The sequence below is a fragment of the Salvelinus namaycush genome, chromosome 25, assembly GCF_016432855.1.
Source record: "Salvelinus namaycush isolate Seneca chromosome 25, SaNama_1.0, whole genome shotgun sequence".
NCBI classification, from domain to species: Eukaryota; Metazoa; Chordata; class Actinopteri; order Salmoniformes; family Salmonidae; genus Salvelinus; species Salvelinus namaycush.
Window position 1 is genome coordinate 24976948 of NC_052331.1, and position 24885 is coordinate 25001832.

General features: G+C 41.2%; 1 protein-coding gene across 2 annotated transcripts; it reads left to right on the forward strand.

Annotated features, from left to right (window-relative positions):
* The first annotated feature begins 131 nt into the window (after nucleotides 1–131).
* On the forward strand, nucleotides 132–23629 carry LOC120020392 (WD repeat-containing protein 37). Of its 2 annotated transcripts, none has more exons than XM_038964004.1 (15): nucleotides 132–274; nucleotides 1160–1332; nucleotides 3947–4043; nucleotides 4211–4306; nucleotides 4495–4559; nucleotides 7590–7725; nucleotides 8458–8529; nucleotides 11297–11341; nucleotides 11458–11534; nucleotides 11737–11974; nucleotides 12315–12456; nucleotides 13982–14116; nucleotides 14344–14458; nucleotides 20802–20948; nucleotides 21206–23629. In XM_038964004.1, exons 2-14 carry the CDS (start codon nucleotides 1195–1197, stop codon nucleotides 20931–20933), a joined length of 1488 nt encoding a protein of 495 aa, XP_038819932.1. In that variant the 5' UTR covers nucleotides 132–274; nucleotides 1160–1194; the 3' UTR covers nucleotides 20934–20948; nucleotides 21206–23629. The 2 variants fall into 2 exon arrangements, with proteins under 2 accessions (XP_038819932.1, XP_038819933.1); XM_038964005.1 differs by having other exon boundaries at nucleotides 11740–11974.
* Nucleotides 23630–24885: the final 1256 nt, after the last annotated feature.

The window sequence follows — 24885 nt, forward strand, 5'->3', positions numbered from 1 at the left end:
TCATGGGGTTTGTCCAAAGGGGGTGTTAAAAACAGAAATTGGGTAATGAACCTGGAAGTAGGCGTAACTTCCTTCGGTGGCCCGGATGAAACGGCCAGTCAGTTAGATGCTATCTGTTTGACAGTGGGTAGCTACATAGACTGTCAAAAGAAGGGAAGCTAGACGTCAACAAGAACCTCAGTAAATATTTTTTTTCTCGTAGATAATGGCAAATGGGTTTATCGCAGAATAAATTTCAGAGTGACTTGGAACAAATATCTGGATTTCTAGTATTGTAAGTATATATGTAACGTTATTATTTTTATTTTATTGTATGTGCACGGTTTTCTGCTAGCGAATTCGCTAGCTCGCTAACTAGCTCGATACGTCAATTCAGTTAACTAGTTAGCGTCGTAGTAGGTCGCACCTTTTTTTTTTTTGTCAATTTGGGTGTACATTTTGTGCAAAATAGCTAGCTAGATAGTAGACAGTCCTCGTTCTGTCACCTCAGTAATATCAATGAAAATTTGTCAGATGGGTAACATGAGTTATTTCGCGTCATAACTAGCTGGCTAGGTAGTTTGACAGCTAGTTTGTCTGGTTAACTAACGTTTACTACGTTCTTACTAGGGGATCAGGCAGGGTGGCTTGACAGGGTTTGGTGTTAGGTTAATCTTCAACAGTAATTGTTAACTTGCAGTAACGTTTGTTAGTATGTATTGTGTGGCATTCGTTGAACGTTTTCTTTCCTGACATCAGTCCTTCACACTCCCCTTCAAGGGCATCATGATTCCAATATTGACATGCGGACATCACATAGTTATCAGTCATGATATGAAGTTAATGTAACGTTTTAGCTATTCCATTTATTTTATGATGACTCCAGTAACTGTCAGAGAACAGTAACATGCTCAGAGTCCTCAAGATGTCCTCTTTAAATCAATGACGATGACCCTGGGAGCTATAAAGATATGAATGAGAATATGAGAAATACTGTTTGCATGTGGGGTATGTGTACCTGAACACCTCCAAAGGCAACAGGATATACCACAATCTTTGGCCATACTGACTAAGGAAGACACTCTTAGTATGGATAGGGCCTTGTGTAAAGACCTCTGGAATAGCTCTGAACTAATATAGCTAATCATTTTAACCATGTACTCTGCTTCCTCCTTTACAGTTTCACATAGGAAGGTTGGGAGTCTATGAGTAGGGATGCCTGTCGAAAGTGGAAGCAGTGCAGCCTCTCGCCAGGCCAAGCAGAAGCGCAAGTCCCACAGCCTGTCCATCCGCCGGACCAACAGCACAGAGCAGGAGCGCACAGGTTTACAGAGGGAGATGTTGGAGGGACAGGTGAGGACTGGGCTGGGGGGGGGGAGCATGAGAACAATACACAGATTAGTAGAGTTTTCATTTGCTTTTATCCGGCTGAATGTTGTCAACATGACGAGAGATTTTCCTATCTGTTCAAAAACCAGGATATCCTTGTCAGATTGCAAAATTGTATAGAATAGAATGAGGCAATCCACATGTCTGTGGTAGTTGTGTTCTTATCTTGGGTGCATTAATGTCCCTGTCGTTTGAACCAATAGGTTCACTAGTCTAAAGTAGGCCTAATCCCTTTACACTGTGATCCATCAGTTTAGAGAGCATGAAATGCTGTTGTGCTGTTTAACCATCAGAATCAATGTGTGCTCTTCTGTCCCTGACCAAGTGATGCAAGTGGACTCAAGCTAATCTATTTCAACATCACTTAGTTAAGTCAATTATATGATATAAAGTGTATGGATGCAGTTATAAGAACAGAACATATTCAGTTGAATGATATGATTAGACTACATGAGATACAACAGCCAAAATATACTTTCCCCTATCATAAAATATAAATTAGCCTAACATTGATTTAGTAAACAGTTGTGATCCAAGTAGTAAGTTAATGTAGGTATTTTTGTGGAATTGTTTATTCAATTATCTTAGTTCTATGTTAGCTATTATAAACTGGCTGGTTCGAGCTATGAATGCTGATTGGCTGACAGCTGTGGTATATACCACGGGTATGACAAAACATACATTTTTGCTGCTCTAATTTAGTTGGTAACCAGTTTATAATAGCAAAAAGGCACCTTGTGGGTTTGTGGTATATGGCCAATATACCACGGCTAAGGGTATAAGAACAGCCCTTAGCCGTGGTATATTGGCCATATACCACACCCCCTTGGGCTTTATTGCTTAATTGTCTTCAGGCTTTCTACACTCCAACACTGAACAAACAGATTAAGATAAATTCTATGTCTGATCATTAAGGGCATGCTCAGAAGATAATTAAGGGGATCAACTGTAAAATGCCACTTGCCTTTTTCAGTATGCCTTTTTCATAGTAGTGTATGTTTTCAGCTATTTTCTGTATATTATTGTGGTAGCATGTATCGTTACTTCAGAGGAATAATTCATCTTTCTCTTAAATTATTCGGGACATGGGGCAAACCACTTAATCAAACTTTTGTTTTTACTCTGGCTACTTTGATTAGTCTAACTCTGCTGATAATCTGCGTCACTATTTGAAACCTGAGGTAAGTTAGGTGTTCAGAAACACTGCAGCTGTGCCAGAATGTAGAGTATCGGCCTCTCGAGTGGCGCAGTGGTCTAAGGCACTGCATCACAGTGCTAGCTGTGCCACTAGAGATTCTGGGTTCAAGTCCAGGCTCTGTCGCAGCCGGGAGACCCATGGGGCGGCGTACAATTGGCCCAGCGTCGTCCGGGTTAGGGGAGTGTTTGGCCGGCAGGGATGTCCTTGTCCCATCGCTCACTAGCGACTCCTGTGGCGGTCCGGGCGCGGTGCACTCTAACATGGTCACCAGGTGTACGGTGTTTCTTCCGACACATTGGTGCGGCTGGCTTCCGGGTTAAGTGGGCATTGTGTCAAGAAGCAGTGCGGCTTGGCAGGGTTGTGTTTCGGAGGACGCACGGCTCTCGACCTTCACCTCTCCCGAGTCCGTACGGGAGTTGCAGCGATGAGACAGGACAGTAACTACCAATTGGATACCACAAAATTGGGGAGAAAAAGGGGTAAAAAAAGAATGTAGAGTACCTTCTCAATAGCATACTAAATAGTTTAGGTGTAATGTAGTGTTCTCTCTCCCTAGGTTCATTCACACACTATGCATTTCCTTTCCCCTTGCCAAAACGTTCAGTTCTATTAAAGGGATTTTGGCAATAACTACTTTCTCGGAGTCCGATATACCATTTTTATGTCTGTGTGCAGTTTGCGCTAGTGTAATGACAGTCTACGTTAACGCTAGTTAGCAATAGTTCGCAAAACTACCTCTAACTTCTTTCATACTGGACACAGAGACATAAAAATGGTGTCCGCAAGTTCATCTGACTCTGCGGAAAAATCCCGAAGTATCCCTTTAAATCTACAGCAAGCTTGATTCAACATGTTCTGTGCTCCTATCCAGAAAATCTGTTTTCAGTATTGCAAATCTCTCCATTGCTACTAGCGCAATGACATGCTAGCTGTTCCCATAGACTTCCAATCATTGAGCTAATTACTATCCATTTTAAAGCTTGTCTATATATAGATATATATATATATATATACGTATATTTATATATGTGTATGTATATATATATATGTATGTATGTATGTATATATATTTGTGTATATATATATGTATAGGTGTAACTATTTAGCATAATATTTCTGCAAGACGACACTGAAAATGTTATCATTTAATAGTGCTAAGGGGACTGTAACCCTTAGCACTATTAAACGATAACATTTTCAGTGTCGTCTTGCAGGAATATTATGCTAAATATTTTGCTATTATAGCACTGGGGCCCACACATTTTGAATTTGAAGTCTTGCTCTCATTATAAACCAAAGGGTGAATTATTCTGTTATTTCTTTCTTATTTTACAAAAAATATGAATATTATCAATTTCTCCCCCATTTATGCATCTGCAGGATTCCAAATTGCCATTGTCTTTGAGAAGCAATCTTCTGGACCTGTTTGGCCAGATTGAGAGGGAGTTTGAAAACCTCTACATTGAAAACATTGAGTGTAAGTATAGCACACGAATTGGTGCATAACATTTCTATAGCTTTTTATGCGTGGTCATCATTGGAATGGATGTCGTTTAGTAGGAATTCACCCTGTGTACACCACTAACCATATGTGAAAATGTGTTGATTGATATGTTTGATAATCCCATTTCTATTCATTTGCAGTACGTAGAGAGATTGAAACACTGAACGATCGTTTGACAGCTGAAGGACAAACCATCGATGGGGGAGATTTGACAAAGGGGGCACTTAAAACAAAAGGTTTATAGACAGTAGAATTTCCTTTGAAGTTAGAAAGTTTAGCATTATTTCTGTTCAAGACATGTTAATACTGCTGTGAAGGGCCTTAATTCCAAATAAAGAAAATTAGATAGGGATCCACAATATTTTGATTAGAGACTTCTAACTTCTTATTCTGCTCTCATAATGTGCTCTCTCTTTACTCACAGCAAGTCATAGCACAAGTCAACTTTCACAAAAACTGAAGACCACTTATAAGGCATCTACAAGCAAGGTAAAATGTCTTATCTTTCTCTCTGACTTGCATGACGTTTAAAAGAAAAGGGTTAATATTGTTGAGTACCTACAACTAGTGTTGAGCGATTTAACTGAAATGTTGGCTATATTTTGGGTTTTAAAACAACTAATTGACTCAAGTCGGTGAAATTATTTGAATTAGATTTCTTTCAGTTTTTTTCTGTGAGCTCAATGCGCACATTGTGCAGTTTCTGTAGAGATCACATCAAGCCCAAACTGCGATGAAGTAGAGAAATGTAGTTTGCAACAGGCCAATATTCTACATAGTTTAGCTCAGAAAATATGGTTCTTCGTGTCCCCCCACTGCTATGCATGAGCAGCCCAGCCATGGACACTTGGTGATTGAAATGTATGACTTGTTGTTTTCTAGACTAATTTCAGTGAGACATATTAAAGATACCAATTGATATCTCACTAACCAACGCTTTCAGAGCAATTAAGGCTATGCATTTTGTTTTTTGTTCGTTTCTGCATTCACTAGAATGCATTTCAATTGGATTTCCAAGCTGTCAAGCACTTAGGCCGAAAGTTTGACAAGATCTCTGTGAAATGTCTTGAGCTTCAATGTCTTAAAGGGATACTCTGAGATTCTGGCATTTTTATGTCTTTGCATGCAGTATGAAGTAAGTTGAGGTAGATTCACGAGCCAGTGCTAACTAGCATTAGCGCAATGCCTTGAAGTCTACAGATACAGTAGCATACGCTAGCGTACCTAGTAGACTTCCTGTAGCATTGCCAGAATCTCGCAGTGTCCCTTTAATGACTAATGGTTTTAGGTGAAAGGGCATTTGTGGGCCTTTTTTTGTTTCCCAGTCAGTGCAATGACCGATGATATTGTGCACTTTCTATCATTTACATTTTAGTCATTTAGTAGAAAAAACCGCCCACAGTTACTGCAATTAGACTCTTCTTTGAAGTAGCCGCTATCATGGCAACAGTGTGATGGTCTGTTAGGAACAGCTTGGTTTTACCTCGTAGAGCATCAGCCCGTTGATTTTCAGTTGCAGCCAGTCACACAATCTCATTACCAGAAAGAACTAGCCTATTCCTCTATAGCTCAATTGATAGAGCATGGTGCTTGCAACACCAGGATAGTGGGTTCGATTCCTTGGACCACCTGTACGTAAAATGTATACACGCTTAACTGTAAGTCCCTTTGGATAAAAGCGTTTGCTAAATGGCTATTTTTATTATTATTTTCAAACATTACAAACAATAAGTTAGGCTGATGGCTTGCTCTGTTCAATGTATGCTATTAAACCGTGCATTCATTGGATTCTATGTTAAAACATTTATGATCTATATGTCATTTTCAGAAATGCCTCTTGGAAGGCCTCAAGCAAACACTAATCCTTTCTTGAAATGCTGATGATTACTGATGTAAAACAAGCAACAATTTGATATGCTCATTGCAGACCATTCACTGTCTGAAAAGGCTATAGCCCATAAACTGGGTCAGGGAGCCATAGATATTTGGCCTGTTTCTACCTACTGATTTAACAATGTTTTGCAGAATCTAAAACACTACCTATTGCCTGTTGCCTAATGGTTAAATATAGCATGTTACACCAGTGTTACGTCTAAATTGGTTCTGTAATCCTTAACAGCTCTTTGAGTATAAACTGAACTGCTATCTTTCCTATGGCCTCCATTCACGACTTACTGTTAATAGCTCTTCATTTAGTTTATGCACACCTTTAAAATGCATGTGACTTATCCTGTTTCATAGGAACTGTGTATTAAATCACACCTGGGAACATAGAATGTCTATATGTATGTTAGTCCTGAAATGTTTTTTCTCAAATGATTTGATATTAATTTATTTTGTATTACACCATCGCATGTATCTCGCACCAAAGCCTCAGGGGGTGTCCCAAATGGCTCTGGTCAAATGTAGTGCATTATTTAGGAAATAGGGTGCTATTTGAGAGAGACCCTCAGCTACTGTATCTGCAGATGTTTTATCTGTGCAGCCCTGAGAGACACAGAGCTGCTCCTACTGTGTGTGGATAGGCTGCTGTGCTGCTGGCTTGTTCTGTGCTTACAAACAACCTATGGTTTAACAATCGCTGAAAACTACCTGCAACTTAACAAATCAAAGTTTTGAGTAACATTTTGGTCTTCTATTGTGCCAGTATGCTATATATGTTTACTGTAAGTTCACATAGGGTTGAATTTACACTTTATTTTCCATAGTTTTCTCAAGGATGATTTGATGTGTTTTGTATGTGGTTGCAATATTCTGGTTCTCCAGAAATCTGTTTTGAGGATTTTGGATTTCTTGGTTATTCCATGTTGATTCTGGGAATCTTTCAACTGGGATTTCTGGGACACCTGGGAATTTTTGGAAAGTTACTAGAGTTTTGCAGCCCTGTTTATGTATGTTGTTGAATTATTTTGGTGAGAACTGACCTGCTACTTTATGCCCTCTTGCTTTTACAGTGGGAACTTATTTAGTGGTTTGTTTCAAACACCTGCCACTCCGAAGTCCAACTTGTTTTATTTCCATTTTAGATGTACACCTGGATACTGACTGATGATAATCATTTCACTATTATTATTTGAAGTATTTTTGTTTTATTTAACCTTATATTGCTTAATATGTTCTTTATCCCCTCTTATTTCTTTCACAGCTTTGCATTTAATTTTTTTTTTTTAATTAATGCTGCATATTGATTGTGTCTCCAACATGATACTGAGGTGATGTGAATAAATAAATAATGATCGTTGTGTCCCAACTGGCACCCTATTCGCTAATATAGTGCACTATTTTTGATCAGAGCCCTAAAGAAGTGCGCTATATAGGGAATATGGTGCCATTTTGGACATAGCCTAAAACAACCTAAGCTTCTTAGCCATCGCAGAGGTATCATGCTGACTGTTTGGAACCCTAATGACCCTGTGACCCCCACACACCCAGTGCTGCTGTCCCTCCCTGCTTCCATTTATGCTTCCTTCTCTTCATTCCCCTGTGTGTTAACACCATCTCCTGTCTGCTGCCCTTCAGATCGTTTCCAGTTTTAAAGCCACCACGTCCAGAGCCGTGTGCCAGCTGATCAAGGAGTATGTAGGTCACAGGGATGGCATATGGGACCTGAGTGTCACCAGGACACAGCCCGTGGTGCTGGGCACAGCTTCGGCAGGTATATCGCTACAGTACATCCCAATGCCATTGTGGTAGGGTTGCAAAATTCCAGGAGATTTTCCCAAATTCCCTGGTTTTATAGAAATCCCAGATGTAAGGTTCCTGGAATCAGGAGGAAATAAGTAAGAGAAACATAAACCTCCCACCAGCATTTCTGGAAAATCTGGAAATTCTGTCAAGTTTTTGCAAGCTAGAATTTTGCTAGCCTAGCTAGCAACAGTGCTTCCCAATGTCTTGGCTGCTGGCCTTATTGTCCTCCTGGCCCAAAACTAACAATCATGTTAGTGAGTCACAGTAATCTTCAGCCTAATAGCGCTTTAAAATTCACTGCAGACTTTGGTTTAATATTCAATCCATTTAACTGTCAACATGTGTGTGTTAAGGTTGTGATTAAGCGATCATAAGGTCTAGTAATGATTGCCTTCAGACCGGAGAGCTTATTGTGCTTTTAATACGCTAAGAGGGGGCAAATGTAATTTGGCAATGGTTACAGTATGATGGTAGTGCGAGCTGAATTAATCATGATCTGTATCCCAAATGGCACGCTATTCCCTATTTAGTGCAATACTTTTGACCAGGCCCATAGTGCTACTGGTCAAAAGTAGTGCTTTATATTGGAAATAGGGTGCCATTTGAGACTCTCAAAGGATTACAGTATGAAGCTAGCGTGGCCTAAATGACACCTACTGTTCTAAGCCACTGTGTGTGTACACCACGTGTCTGTCCACAGATCACAGTGCCATGCTATGGAGCATCGAGACTGGGAAGTGCCTCCTGAAGTATGTGGGTCATGCAGGATCAGGTAAAATACTGTTTTTATTTAATCCATGCTATGTGTAGTCATGAAGAAAGTGACTGGTCTAAATGATTCGTAGAGAGCGTCCCAAATGTTTACTTCCGGCGCCGACAGAGATGGCCGCCTCGCTTCGCGTTCCTAGGAAACTATGCAGTATTTTGTTTTTTTAGGTGTTATTTCTTACATTGTTACCCCAGGATTCATTCCTTTACGCTTGTGTGTATAAGGTAGTTGTTGTGAAATTGTTAGGTTAGATTACTTGTTAGATATTACTGCATGGTTGGAACTAGAAGCACAAGCATTTCGCTACACTTGCATTAACATCTGCTAACCATGTGTATGTGACAAATAAAATTTGATTTAATTTGAAATGGTACCCTATTTAGAATCCCAAATGGCACCCAATTCCCTATATAGTGCAATACTTTTGACCAGCGCACTATGGGGCCCTGGTAAAAAGTAGTATACTACAATTAAGAAATCATGTGACTAAACGAAATAAAAATAACTATACTATGAAACAAAGATGAATGATAGTAAAAAAAAAAAAAACTTTGGAGCACCTTAAATGAATTTTTTGGGGGAAAAAGCCAACTCGGCTCCATCATTCATTGAGTCAGATGGCTCATTCATCACAAAACCCACTGATAATGCCAACTACTTTATTTACTTTTTAATTGTCAAGAAAAGCAAATTTACGGATTATATGCCAGCAACAAACGCTGACATTACACATCCAAGTATATCTGACTAAATTATGAAAGACAAGAATTGTACTTTTGAATTTTGAAAGTCAGTGTGGGAGAGGTGATTTTTTTGTTGTCTATCAACAATGACAAGCATCTTGGGGTCTGACAATCTGGATGTACATTTACTGAGGATAATAGCAGACGATATTGCCACTCCTATTTGCCACATCTTCAATTTAAGCCTACTAGAAAGTGTGTGCCCTCAGGCCTGGAGGGAAGCAAAAGTCATTCCGCTACCCAAGAATAGTAAAGCCCCCTTTACTGGCTCAAATAGCCGACCAATCAGCCTGTTACCAACACTTAGTAAACTTCTGGAAAAGATGGTGTTTGACCAGATGCAATGCTATTTCACAGGAAACAAATTGACAACAGACATTCAGCACACTTAAAGGGAAGGACCCTCAACAAGCACAGCACTTACACAAATGACTGATGATTGGCTGAGAGAAATTGATGATAAAATGATTGTGGGGGCTGTCTTGTTAGACTTTTGTTAGTCAGCTTTTGACATTATTGATCACAGTCTGCTGCTGGAAACACGTATGTGTTATGGCTTTACACCCCCTGCTATAATGTGGATAAAGAGTTACTTTTCTAACCGAACATAGAGGGTGTTCTTTAATGGAAGCCTCTCAAACATAATCCAGGTAGAATCAGGAATTTCCCAGGGTAGCTGTTTAGGCCCCTTGCTTTTTTAAATCTTTACTAACGACATGCCACTGGCTTTGAGTAAGGACAGTGTGTCTATGTATGATGATGACTCAAAAAAAATCTAACTGTATTTGTCACATGCGCCGAATACAAGTGTAGACCTTACCGTGAAATGCTTACTTACAAGCCCTTAAACAACAGTGCCCTTAACCAACACTATACACATCAGATACTACAGCGACTGAAGTGACTGCAACGCTTAACAAAGAGCTGCAGTTAGTTTCGGAATGGGTAGCAAGGAATAAGCTAGTCCTAAATATTTCCAAAACTAAAAGCATTGTACAAATCATTCACTAAACCCTAAACCTCAACTGTGTCTTGTAATGAATAATGTGGAAATTGAGCAAGTTGAGGTGACTAAACTGCTTGGAGTAACCCTGGATTGTAAACTGTCATGGTCAAAACATACTGATACAACAGTAGCTAAGATGGGTAAAAGTCTAGCCATAATAAAGCACTGCTCTGCCTTCTTAACAACACTATCAACAAGGCAGGTCCTACAGGCCCTAGTTTTGTCGCACCTAGACTAGTGTTCAGTCATGTGGTCAGGTGCCACAAAGAGGGACTTGGGAAAATTGCAGTTGGCTCAGAACAAGGCAGCACGGCTGGCCCTTAAAAGTTCACGCAGAGCTAACATTAATGGCATGCATGTCAATCTCTCATGGCTCAAAGTGGAAGAGAGATTGACTTCATCATTACTTGTTTTTGTAAGAGGTGTTGACAAGCTGAATGTGCTGAGCTGTCTGTTTTTAAACTACTGGCACACAGCTCAGACACTCATGCATACCCCACAAGACATGCCACCAGAAGTCCAGAACAGACTATGGGAGGTACAAAGTTCCACATAGAGCTATGACTACATGGAACTCTATTCCACATCAGGTAACTGATGCAAGCAGTAGAATCAGATTTTAAAAACAGGAAAAAATACACCTTATGGAACAACGGGGACTGTGAAGAGACACATACAAAGGTACAGACACATGCATATGCACACATTGTGATATTGTTGTATGGTGGTATTGAACATTTTGTGTTGTGGACATGTGGTGGTGTAGGAATGTTATATGGTGTACTGTTTTATCTTTAGCTCATTCAGTACAAACATAGTTCACTGTTTTATCTGTTGTTGTATATGTAATGTGGTTACTTTGGTGTGTTTGGACCCCAGGAAGAGTAGCTGTTGCCTTGGGTATCCCTAATAAATACAAATACGGAATAGGGTGCGATTTTGGATGGGCCCAAAGTTTTATTGTGGAGGCTATTCATTAATAACTATATGAAGAAATACCTCCTATGTTTTCTCTTTCAAGTTAACTCTATCAAGTTCCATCCCACGGAACAGATGGCTCTTACAGGTAAGGACCTTTTGCTCAATGTCCACAATTGTATGAAAAACACATTTTAGTCCATTGTATGTTCAGATGTCTATTGGTTTGGAGGTGTTTGAGGCCTCTTTCTGCTCTGTCCACAGCGTCTGGTGACCAGACAGCCCATATCTGGAGGTACATGGTGCAGCTGCCCACCCCACAGCCTGTAGCCGACATCAGTGTAAGCTTCTCAAAACCATATATCTTATAACCCACTGCATCTACAGATGTCTTGTTCAAAATGCTGATCTCTATATGTGTGTGTGTGTGTGTGTGTGTGTGTGTGTGTGTGTGTGTGTGTGTGTGTGTGTGTGTGTGTGTGTGTGTGTGTGTGTGTGTGTGTGTGTGTGTGTGTGTGTGTGTGTGTGTCTCCGATTCCACAGCAGACGCCCTGTGACGACGACATAGACTTCTCAGATAAGGACGAGGCTGACGGGGACGGTGAGGGCCCTAACGAGTGTCCCTCCATCCGCATGGCTTCCACTACCCTCAGGAGCCACCAGGGGGTTGTCATCGCTGCAGACTGGCTGGTGGGGGGCAAGCAGGTGGTTACCGCCTCCTGGGATCGGGCTGCCAACCTGTATGATGTGGAGACCTCTGAGCTCGTCCACTCACTCACTGGTACAAACCAGCCGTTCTCTTAGGGACGGTTTCTGGGACACAGATTAAGCCTAGTTCTGGACTAAAAAGCAAGCGCAATGGAGAATATCTATTGAAAATGCTCTTTAGTCCAGGAATAGGCTTAACATGTCTATGGGAAACCACCCCTTAATGTGTGGTTTAAGTGTCTGTAGAGTAATCATTAGATGTAGGTTGTTTGCTGTCATTGTATGTCTGCCATTGAGCCTCTGATCACTTTTCAATCATAATCAATGTTCCCTTAAGAGTTCTCTGCAGCAGTTCTTTGCTCTGCCGTATGTCTCTACCTCACCTCTGTGCGTGTGTGCGTGTGCGCGTGCAGGCCACGACCAGGAGCTGACCCATTGCTGCACCCACCCCACTCAGCGTCTGGTGGTCACCTCATCCAGAGACACCACCTTCCGTCTGTGGGACTTCAGAGACCCCTCCATCCACTCTGTCAACGTGTTCCAGGGACACACCGAGTGAGTTGCACACACACACCACCTTCCGCCTGTGGGACCTCAGAGACCCCTCATCCACTCTTTCAGTCTGTCACTAGCACCCCTACAAAATTCATGCAGAAAGCATCTCGCCACCCATATGAATGACATTAATTAGACATTAATTTGCAGTCATTATCAATGTGTCTGTTTAGATTACAGGGGGTTGATTTGGTCTGCCAACAGTAGCGGATGAGGGCACAGCTAATCAGCCATTAGTATCCAGAACAAATGATACCGCGATACATGAGTCAGTCAAGTGGATGAAGTAGCTGGTGACCTTCAGGCCTCAAATATTCCCACCAAGACAGCATCTGTGTGTTGTAGTAAATATCTAGGTATTCCTTTCATACTGCAAATCTACTGTATCTAGGGTTGCAAAGCTACTGGAAATGTACCAAAGTTACCAGATTCTTCTGTAATTTGGGTAATTAACAGGTAATTGATGGCAATCTATGGTAACTTTAGTAATCTGTATGCATATTGTTCATGAGTTTCTAGAAGATTGACCATATGGTCCAAGAGAAAACAGCCTAATTAATGAAAAAAGCATCTAATCAACAATGGCATTATTTTCAATTAACTCTGCAACTCTTCCAACTATTGACTTTTCTTCGCAACTGCCTCCAGTTTGGCGCCAAAATATTGACAACAAATACATACTGACATAGTAAAATAAATGTAAAAGAAAGATATTTCATGCTGAAACCCTTGCCTATATATAACCCTTGCCTAGTTAAATAAAAAATATTAAACACCAATGATATTCACTAAGTTGGTTTATATTTAGGATAATGTTTTACAGCTTTGTCATTCAATTTTTTAATCATTTTATTTAATTATTTCATATATTTAAATGTGATAAGGCCACACAAAGGGTCAGATATAATTAGACACCTGTGATAATCTGAATTACCCAAAAGGGCCACTAGATGTCTTGTTGTAAATTACATAAAGTCCTTGAAAGTTACCAAAATTTTGTTAGTTTATTGGTAAACTAACAGGTCTGTGAGAGCCGGAATTCTTACTGGTTGGTAGGTGAATAAATACTTATGTCATGCAATAAAATGCAAATTAATTACTTAAAAATCATACAATGTGATTTTCTGGATTTTTGTTTTAGATTCCGTCTCTCACAGTTGAAGTGTACCTATGATAAAAATTACAGACCTCTACATGCTTTGTAAGTAGGAAAACCTGCAAAATCGGCAGTGTATCAAATACTTGTTCTCCCCACTGTACCTTCCCTTTGCAACCCTAGCTAACTGTAATACTATTAAGTGTCAACATTTCCTAGGATATTAGTTGTCAGGGTTCCCTCACTAGGACAACATCAGTGTGTGGTTGATTCAGTCAACTTCAATCTCATTCATTTCATAAAGCCCTTTTAACGTCAACAGTTCTCACTAAGTGCTTTCCAGTAATCTGGCCTAAGCCCCAAAGAGCAAGGAAAGCACGTGAATGACTGTTTTGAATGACTCTCTTCCGCCATGTCATGCGTCTCCAGCACGGTGACATCAGCAGTGTTCACTGTGGGGGACAATGTGGTGTCTGGGAGTGACGATCGCACCGTCAAGGTCTGGGACCTCAAGAACATGAGGTCACCCATAGCTACAATCCGCACAGACTCTGCAGTCAATAGGTGAGAGCGAGGACTTTCAAATTGAGATAGTAGGCAAGTATTGGTTTGAACCTGTCAAGACTGGTATTTAAGAATTTATATTATATTTTTTAACCCCTTTCAGGATGAGCATGTCAGTGAGCCAAATAATCTAAATATGTCACTGGGAATTTTGTTTTTAGAAGGTTCAATAAAAATGCGTGTTTTGAAGCCTAACTTTTTACTGTACTTTGAACTACTTCTTACAGGATAAGCGTGTCGGTGAGTCAAAGAATCATTGCTCTTCCTCACGACAATCGACAAGTTCGGCTGTTTGACATGTCAGGAGTGCGGCTGGCTCGACTCCCACACAGCAACAGACAGGTAACCAGCACCAACACACAGAGGCAGCAAATACATACTATTTTTCATCTAGTATATTTCCAGTGTAATCTGCATCTGTAGTGGTTTTACTGATCTATAGATTGGGCTGGATATTTATATCATAGCACATAAGTCAGGATCATATTCATTAGTTTACAACGTAGCAAAATCTTTTGCACCATAACCAAAAATGTTGACAAAAAAAACAAGCAGATTTTATTGGACAACTACAAAGTTGGATCAAGTAGTTAGCCAGCTAACTTTAAAAAAACAAACATTTTTTACTTGAAATGAGCTTGGTCTAATTGACTCAACAACCCAAAACATTAGGAACAACTGCTCTTTCCATGACAGACTGACCAGGTGAATCCAGGTGAAAGCTATAATCCCTTATTGATGTCACTTGTTAAATCCACTTCAGTGTAGATGAAGGGGAGGAGACAGGTTAAAGAAGGATTTTTAAGCCTTAAGACATGGATTGTGTATGTGTGCCATTGAGGGTGAATGGGCAAGACAAAATATTTAACTGCTTTTGAACGGAGAATGGTAGTAAGTGCCAGGTACACTGGTTTGAGTGTGTCAAGAACTGCAACACTGCTGGGTTTTACACACTCAACAGTTTCTCGTGTGTGTCAAGAATGGTTCACCACCCAAAGGACATCCAGCCAACGTGACACAACTGTGGGAAGAATTGGAGTCCGCATGGGCCAGCATCCCTGTGGAACGCTTTCGACACCTTGTAGAGTCCATGCCCCAACGAATTGAGGCTGAGGCGCCCCCCAGCGCCCCAAAATGTTTTGTACACTGTGTGTATATACAGTACCAGTCAGAAGTTTTGACCCACCTACTCATTCCAGGGTTTTTCTTTATTTTTACTATTTTCAACATTGTAGAATATAGTGAAGACATCAAACTTTGAAATAACACATGGAATCATGTAGTAACCAAAAAAGTGTTAAACAAATCAAACATTTTATATTTGAGATTCTTCGAAGTAGCCACCCTTTGTCTTGATGACAGCTTTGCACACTCTTGGCGTTCTCTCAACCAGCTTCATGAGGTTGTCACCTGGAATGGATTTCTATTAACAGGTGTGCCTTGTTAATTTGTGGAATTTCTTTCCTCCTTAATGCATTTGAGCCAATCAGTTGTGTTGTGACAAGGTAGGGTTGGTATACAGAAGATATATTTACCTATTTGGTAAAAGACCAAGTCCATATTATGGCAAGAACAGCTCTAATAAGCAAAGATAAATGACAGTCCATCATTACTTTAAGACATGAAGGTCAGTCAATGCGGAAAATGTAAAGAACTTTTGCGCAGTAGCAAAAACAATTAAGTGCTATGATGAAACTGGCTCTCATGAGGACCACCACAGGAAAGGAAGACCCAGAGTTACCTCTGATGCAGAGGATAAGTTCATTGGAGCCTCAGAAATTGCAGCCCAAATAAATGCTTCAGAGTTCAAGTAACAGACACTTCTCAACATCAACTGTTCAGAGGAGACTGCGTGAATCAGGCCTTCATGGTTAAATTGCTGCAAAGAAACTACTACTAAAGGACACCAATAATAAGAAGAGACTTGATTGGGCCAAGAAACATGAGCAATGGAGATTAGACTGGTGGAAAATCTGTCCTTTTGGTCTGAGTCCAAATTTGAGGTAGAGACGCGGAGTAGGTGAACAGATGATCTCCGCATGTGTGGTTCCCACCGTGACGCATGGAGGAGGTGTTTTGCTGTGGGGGTGCTTTGTTGGTGACACTGTCTGTGATTTATTTAGAATTCATTTTTGTTCATCTGACGGCCCCAGCCTCGAACTTAGGCCCTATGTGTAGTTAATTGACCCCCTCTGCCCATTCATCGCCATTTTACCTGTTATTGTCTTGGCTGATTAGCTGCTGTTGTCTTACCCGTTGTTGTCTTAGATAGCTCTCCCAATCAACACCTGTGATTGCTTTATGCCTCGCTTTATGTCTCTCTCAAATGTCAATATGCCTTGTATGTATATTGTTGTTTAGGATAGTTATCATTGTTTTTAGTTTACTGCGGAGCCCCTAGTCCCACTCAACATGCCTCAGATACCTCCTTTGTCCCACCTCCCACACATGCGGTGACCTCACCCAGCATAACTAGTACGTCCAGAGATGCAACCTCTCTTATCGTCACAAAATGCCTGGGTTTTCTTACACTGTACCCGCACCCCACCATACCCGTCTGTACATTATGCCCTGAATCTATTCTACCACGCCCAGAAATCTGCTCCTTTTATTCTTTGTCCCCAACGCACTAGACGACCAGTTTTGATAGGCTTTAGCCGTACCCTCATCCTACTCCTCCTCTGTTCCTCGGGGGATGTGGAGGTTAACCCAGGCCCTGCGTGTCCCCAGGCACACTCATTTATTGACTTCTGTAACTGAAAAAGCCTTGGTTTCATGCATGTTAACATCAGAAGCCTCCTCCCTAGGTTTGTTTTATTCACTGCTATAGCACACTCCGCCAACCCTGATGTCCTTGCCGTGTCTGAATCCTGGCTTAGGAAGGCCACCAAAAATTCGGAGATTTCCGTCCCCAACTACAACATTTTCTGTCAAGATAGAACTGCCAAAGCGGGAGGAGTTGCAATCAACTGCAGAGATAGCTTGCAAAGTTCTGTCATACTTTCCAGGTCTATGCCCAAACAGTTCGAGCTTCTAATTTTAAAAATGAATCTCTCCAGAAATAAAAGTCTCTCACTGTTGCCGCCTGTTAAAGACCCCCCTCAGCTCCCAGCTGTGCCCTGGACACCATATGTGAATTGATTGCCCTCATCTATCTTCAGAGTTCGTTCTTTTAGGTGACCTAAACTGGGATATGCTTAACACCCCGGCAGTCCTGCAATCTAAGATAGATGCCCTCAATCTCACATAAATGATCAAGGAACCCACCAGGTACAACCCTAAATCTGTAAACATGGGCACCCTCATGGATATTATCCTGACCAACTTGCCCTCCAAATACACCTCTGCTGTTTTCAATCAGGATCTCAGCGATCACTGCCTCATTGCCTGCATCCGCTATGGGTCCGCGGTTAAATGACCACCCCTCATCACTATCAAACGCTCCCTAAAACACTTCTGTGAGCAGGCCTTTCTAATCGACCTGGCCCGGGTATCCTGGAAGGATATTAACCTCATCCCGTCAGTCAAGGATGCCTGGTCATCTTTAAAAGTAATTTCCTCACCATCTTAAATAAGCATGCCCCTTTCAAAAAATGGAGAACTAAGAACAGATATAGCCCTTGGTTCACTCCAGACCTGACTGCCCTCGAACAGCACAAAAACATCCTGTGGCGGACTGCAATAGCATCGAATATTCCCCGTGATATGCAACTGTTCAGGGAAGTCGGGAACCAATACACGCAGTCAGTCAGGAAAGCAAACCCTCTCTTTCTAAAATTATCCACCGCCATTGCTGCAACCCCTATTACCAGCTTTTTCAAACTGAAATTTGCATCCTGTAGCTCGAACTCCAAAAAGTTTTGGGACACTGTAAAGTCCATGGAGAACAAGAGCACCTCCTCCCAGCTGCCCACTGCTCTGAGGCTAGGTAACACGGTCACCACTGATAAATCCACGATAATCGAGAATTTCAATAAGCATTTCTCTACGGCTAGCCATGCTTTCCATCTGGCTACCACAACCCCGGACAACAGCTCCGCACCCCCCGCAGCTACTTGCCCAAGCCTCCCCAGCTTCTCCTTCACCCAAATCCAGATAGCAGATGTTCTGAAAGATCTGCAAAACCTGGATCCGTACAAATCAGCTAGGCTAGACAATCTGGACCCTCTCTTTCTAAAATTATCCACCGCCATTGTTGCAACCCCTATTACCAGTCTGTTCAACCTCTCTTTCGTATCGTCCAAGATCCCTAAAGATTGGAACGCTGCCGCGGTCATCCCCCTCTTCAAAGGGGGTGACACTCTAGACCCAAACTGTTATAGACCTATATCCATCCTGCCCTGTCTTTCTAAAGTCTTCGAAAGCCAAGTTAATAAACAGATCACTGACCATTTCAAATCCCACCGTACCTTCTCTGCTGTGCAATCCAGTTTCCGAGCTGGTCACGGGTGCACCTCAGCCACGCTCAAGGTACTAAACGATATCATAACCGCCATTGATTAAAGATTGTACTGTGCAGCTGTCTTCATTGACCTGGCCAAGGCTTTCGACTCTCTCAATCACTGTATTCTTATCGGCAGACTCCACAGCCTTGGTTTCTCAAATGACTGCCTCCCTGGTTCACCAACTACTTCTCAGAGAGAGTTCAGTGTGTCAAATCGGAGGGCCTGTTGTCCGGACCTCTGGCAATCTCTATGGGGGTACCACAGGGTTCAATTCTTGGGCCGACTCTTTTCTCTGTATACATCAATGATGTCGCTCTTGCTGCTGGTGATTCTCTGATCCACCTCTACGCAGACGACACCATTCTGTATACATCTGGCCCTTCTTTGGACACTGTGTTAACAAACTTCCAAACGAGCTACAATGCCATACAACACTCCTTCCGTGGCCTCCTTAAATGCTAGTAAAACTAAATGTATGCTTTTCAACCATTCGCTGCCCGCGCCCACCCGCCCGACTAGCATCACTACTCTGGACGGTACTGACTTAGAATATGTGGACAACTACAAATACCTAGGTGTCTGGCTAGACTGTAAACTCTCCTTCCAGACTCATATTTAACATCTCCAATCCAAAATTAAGTCTAGAATCGGCTTTCTGTTTCGCAACAAATCCTCCTTCACTCACGCCGCCAAACATACCCTGGTAAAACAAACTGACTATCCTACCGATCCTCGACTTCGGTGATGTCATTTACAAAATAGCCTCCAACACTCTGCTCAGCAAACTGGATGCAGTCTATCACAGTGCCATCTGTTTTGTCACCAAAGCCCCATATACCACCCACCACTGTGACCTGTATGCTCTAGTCGGCTCTATTCGTCGCCAGACCCACTGGCTACAGTTCATCTATAAGTCTTTGCTAGGTAAAGCTCCGCCTTATCTCAGCTCAGTGGTCATGATAACAACACCCACCCATAGCACACGCTCCAGCAGGTATATCTCACTGGTCATCCCCAACACTTATGTGGCTGCCTTTCCTTCCAGTTCTCTGCTGCCAATAACTGGAAGGAATTGCAAAAATCGCTGAAGCTGGAGACTTATATTTCCCTTACTAAATTTAAACATCAGCTATCTGAGCAGCTAACCGATCGCTGCAGCTGTACGTAGTCCATCTGTAAATAGCCCATCCAATCTACATACCTCATTCCCATATTGTATTTATTTACTTTTCTGCTCTTTTGCACACCAGTATTTCTACTTGCACATCATCATCTGCACATCATCATCTGCACATCTATCACTCCAGTGTTAATTTGCTAAATTGTTATTACTTGCTACTATGGCCTATTTATTGCCTTACCTCCTCATGCCATTTGCACATACTGTATATAGACTTTCTTTTTTCTATTGTGTTATTGACTGTACGCTTATTTATTCCATGTGTAACTCTGTGTTGTTGTTTGTGTCGCACTGCTTTGCTTTATCTTGGCCAGGTCGCAGTTGTAAATGAGAACTTGTCTCAACTAGCCTACATGGTTAAATAAAATTTTTAAAATTAAGCATACTTAACCAGCATGGCTACCACAGCATTCTGCAGCGATACGCCATCCCATCTGGTTTGCGCTTAGTGGGACTATCATTTGTTTTTTCAACAGGACAATGACCCAACACACCTCCAGGCTGTGTAAGGGTTATTTGACTAAGAAGGAGAGTGATGGAGTGCTGTATCAGATGGCCTGGCTTCCACAATCATCAGACCTCAACCCAATTGAGATGGTTTGGGATGAGTTGGACCACAGAGTCAAGGAAAAGCAGCCAACAGGTGCTCAACATATGTGGAAACTCCTTCAAAACTGTTGGAAAAGCATTCCAGGTGATGCTGGTTGAGAGAACACCACAAGTGTGCAAAGCTGTCAAGGCAATGGGTGGCTACTTTGAAGAATCTAAAACATATTTTTATTTGTTTAACCTTTTTTGGTTACTACATGATTCCATATGTGTTATTTCATAGTTTTGATGTCTTTGCTATTATTCTACAAAGTAGAAAATAGTAAAAATAAAGAAAAACCCATGAATGAGTAGGTATCCAAACTTTTGACTGGTAATGTACGTTTAGCTTTCTTAATGAACCAGAAAATCGACAGTTATTTCTGGTTGTTTATCAAAGGTAACTGGCTAATTCATTGATCCTGCTTTGTAGTATACCCTTTAGTGTACTAATGTGGCTGTTGCTTCACAGGGCCACCGGCGCATGGTGTGCTGCTCAGCCTGGTGTGAAGACAACTCCTCCTGTAACCTGTTCAGCTGTGGCTTTGACAGGCAGGCCATTGGATGGAACATCAACATCCCAGCTCTGCTGCAGGAGAAGTGAGCCCAGCCCAGACAGGTTTGTTTTCCCCCTCACTTACTATCTTATGTTTTTTTGTTGGTAGTCCTAGACTCAATGGGGAATTTCCATAGAAGGTGCTTTATACTTCAGGACTAGGCTTAATCTGTGCCTGCGAAACCGCCTCTGTGTTATTTGCAACTGTATATATTTATATATATTTTTTTTTTACATTACTTCTTTTTTCTATACATATCTGAAAGGGGGATGTGATTTACAAAATGTAAATGTCATCGTATTGTTTTCTTGTGTGTCAGCCCTGAGCCATCCGCCTGGCCCACTGAACCCCATGTTAAGAGCTGATCCCTGGTCAGTTCAGTTAGATGTCACCACCCTCAGGCAGGGAGGGGAGAAGATCGATCGAGGACCACTCTCTCTCTGTGTCAAGTATTCATGTTCTTCTCACACTCCAAATGCGGTCAGTCTGGTCTGCATAGTTTGAATATACATACCGTACTACATACATGTGTGATGGTGTGTGGTGGTTTTCAAACTTGCCCATGTATGTACAGAAAATGTAAAAGACTACTCTCTGCTTTGTTGTTGGGCTTGTTTTGATCAGTTTATTCATGACTTTCCTTCTGAAGATAAATAGCACTGACATAAAGAAGGTACGGGGGGATATTGTAGGCACCCTAATTTTCAGTTCAGAATAGGTCAGGCACCTTTTTGATGGTGTAGCCTCGTTGATAATGAGCAGCATTTCATGGAGACTTGTGTTAGTACTGAAATGCCACACATCTACTTTCGAATCCACCTCAACCGCTCAGAAGTACAGCTAGCCAAGCTACTGCATATCTCTGTGCCATTTCGGCAGAGCCATACTTTGACCATCTATTGGTGATCAACTGAGCACTGAATAAGGAACATGCAGAGCTGCTAAGGTACAGTGTTCAAGTGGCTCTGTCATGCACCTTTTAGAACCAATAGCTGTTACAATTGTATTTGTTGTTAAAAACTGTTTTAGCCAAAATACCATTGCAGCTTTTGTACAGACTTGACAGAATCCTACTCTTGAGTCCTAGACAGTATGTTGTACCAGTGGATTAAATTGTGTAAACACCCCATGTTTAGAGGTTGAGGTTGATCGTCTTCACCATTTTAATAGGCACTTCATTCAGGTTGAGGTTGATCGTCTTCACCGTTTTAATAGGCACTTCATTCAGGTTGAGGTTGATCGTCTTCACCATTTTAATAGGCACTTCATTCAGGTTGAGGTTGATCGTCTTCACCATTTTAATAGGCACTTCATTCAGGTTGAGGTTGATCGTCTTCACCATTTTAATAGGCACTTCATTCAGGTTGAGGTTGATCGTCTTCACCATTTTAATAGGCACTTCATTCATGTTGAGGTTGATCGTCTTCACCATTTTAATAGGCACTTCATTCAGGTTGAGGTTGATCGTCTTCACCATTTTAATAGGCACTTCATTCAGGTTGAGGTTGATCGTCTTCACCATTTTAATAGGCACTTCATTCATGTTGAGGTTGATCGTCTTCACCATTTTAATAGGCACTTCATTCAGGTTGAGGTTGATCGTCTTCACCATTTTAATAGGCACTTCATTCATGTTGAGGTTGATCGTCTTCACCATTTTAATAGGCACTTCATTCAGGTTGAGGTTGATCGTCTTCACCATTTTAATAGGCACTTCATTCAGGTTGAGGTTGATCGTCTTCACCATTTTAATAGGCACTTCATTCAGGTTGAGGTTGATCGTCTTCACCATTTTAATAGGCACTTCATTCAGGTTGAGGTTGATCGTCTTCACCGTTTTAATAGGCACTTCATTCAGGTTGAGGTTGATCGTCTTCACCATTTTAATAGGCACTTCATTCAGGTTGAGGTTGATCGTCTTCACCATTTTAATAGGCACTTCATTCAGGTTGAGGTTGATCGTCTTCACCGTTTTAATAGGCACTTCATTCATGTTGAGGTTGATCATCTTCACCGTTTTAATAGGCACTTCATTCGTGTGTAATAATCATAAATGAGTCTTAGAAAGTAAGACGTCATGAAATTGCTGTAGAGTTTACAAACAATAATATGTGAAGTGTTTCTTAGAATTAGTCAGTATTGAACCTGTTACAGGGATATATAGGTCAGTAATTTGTTACCACGCGGTACTTCCTTGCGTAAGTGGGATCTCTAAGAGCGTTCTAATGCAATAGCTCTAACATGCTTGGTGTGCTCAGTGATCATGGCGTTAATTTCTGCGTAGAAAACTAAAAGAAGAAGAGATTATTATATGTTTGAGGTAAGTGTGATGTCATAAAGTAGCTGTGTCTGTTTTTTAGAGAAAGAGAATCAATGTTGAACTTGAAAACATTTTGAGTGTAATTGTCTGTGAGAGTCACTTGGCAGGCAGCACAGTTGACTTGGTTACATTCCTGCACTTACGCAGACTAATTATACAAAATGATGTATCTATCTCATGAGAAAAGCCAGCTTTATTGCAGTCGTAAATGCTTCTGTAGAGACTTGGATATGCTTTGTGTTTTGCCAACTTGTAACAACATATTGACTATTGATATTTATACAAGAAGTCACGTTGAACATCTTTTATCCCATTATGGAATCGTTATTGTGACAAAATAAAGTGGTTCCAGGTGTAGGCTCACGGTTCTAAGTGAGCGTAATTTTCCTTCCACAATAAATTTCACATCTGGAGAAAATTAAATGTAATCATCTCTATTCAAAGTGGCCTATTTGGCTTAATGGTGTATTCCTGCTGCATATTTTATTATCCTTTTAACTTTGAGGTGATCTTTTCATTTCCACTAGTTCTTCATCCTGTGCAGTTAAAATCAGTTGGATCTCTTTGGTTTCATTGGCTGAAGTATTGTTGTTTTAATCTATAGTGGTTTGCATGTAGTCTTTCTCATGTATCGTTTACATCAGGGATGTCTTAAAGGTTACTCCTAGCCTGGTCCCACGTCCGTTTGTGCTCTTACCAACTCCATTGGTCATTGTCAAGCCAAACATGACACTACTGTAAGTGACAAGGAGTTGACATGATGGCACAAACAGATTGGCACTGAAAATAGGCTACTGCAGATGTGGTTGTGCAGTTCTATGCATGACTAATACCACATGATGTAGTACTAGAGTCATTGATTAAGTGACTATAGTAATCTGTTACATGGGTTGGTATAATAAGAGATGTCTCTTGGACCGTAGCTGTCCAGGATTGTCATCCGTGATTTAAGTGAAACAAATTTGTTTGAAATATCAAAGATGTATGGCCTGTGAATGTGAAGTCTAGCCTGGTGCCAGATCTGTTTGTGCGCTTGCCAACTTCATTGCTCGTTTGGCATGACAATGAATGAAAAGGAGTTGGCATGGTAGCACAAACAGACTGGCTGACCTCCTGAGCCACCATGCATAGCTAGTTGACCATGTTTATCATCACTTTCTTCATGAATTTATTTACATTTCAGTCTCATGGTTTTCTCAGCTGGTCATGTACATGTGGTCCTGTGTTCATTTCAATGGAGTACAGTGCTTGCTTGTTTCCCAAATGGCACCCTATTCCGTATGTAATGCGTTACAAAGGGAATAAGGTGCAATTTGAGACGCATACCCTCATTACATCATACAAACTTAGCAGTAGAAATAAACAGTGTAAAAGCTTTAGTAAAACTTTCGTTACCTACCTAATGATATTTTATGTGGTAAAATAGGTTCATTTTAATAAGAAGAGCTCCACTAGTACACATCTCATAACATGAAACAGTTTAGCTGTGTGTGTGTGTGTGCGTGCGTGCGTGCGCGCGCATGGTGGCTATTCATAAGTAACAGCAGCTTGTGAAATAAAATAAAATGTTGTGGCGTTTCATTCACTCAGAATTGTGTCCTTTTCTTTGTGTCGTAGTTCAGCCTTGCTTCGAGTCTTGCAAGGCTGACCATTACTTTGGTGCCGTGATATGAGGATAG

Excerpts from the sequence above, each read along its gene's own strand:
- LOC120020392 (XM_038964004.1), top strand. The coding sequence starts at position 1,195 with ATGCCTGTCGAAAGTGGAAGCAGTGCAGCCTCTCGCCAGGCCAAGCAG. Across the intron at positions 7,726-8,457 it reads GCTGGGCACAGCTTCGGCAG|ATCACAGTGCCATGCTATGG; the intron begins GTATATCGCTAC and ends GTCTGTCCACAG. Across the intron at positions 8,530-11,296 it reads TGTGGGTCATGCAGGATCAG|TTAACTCTATCAAGTTCCAT; the intron begins GTAAAATACTGT and ends TTCTCTTTCAAG.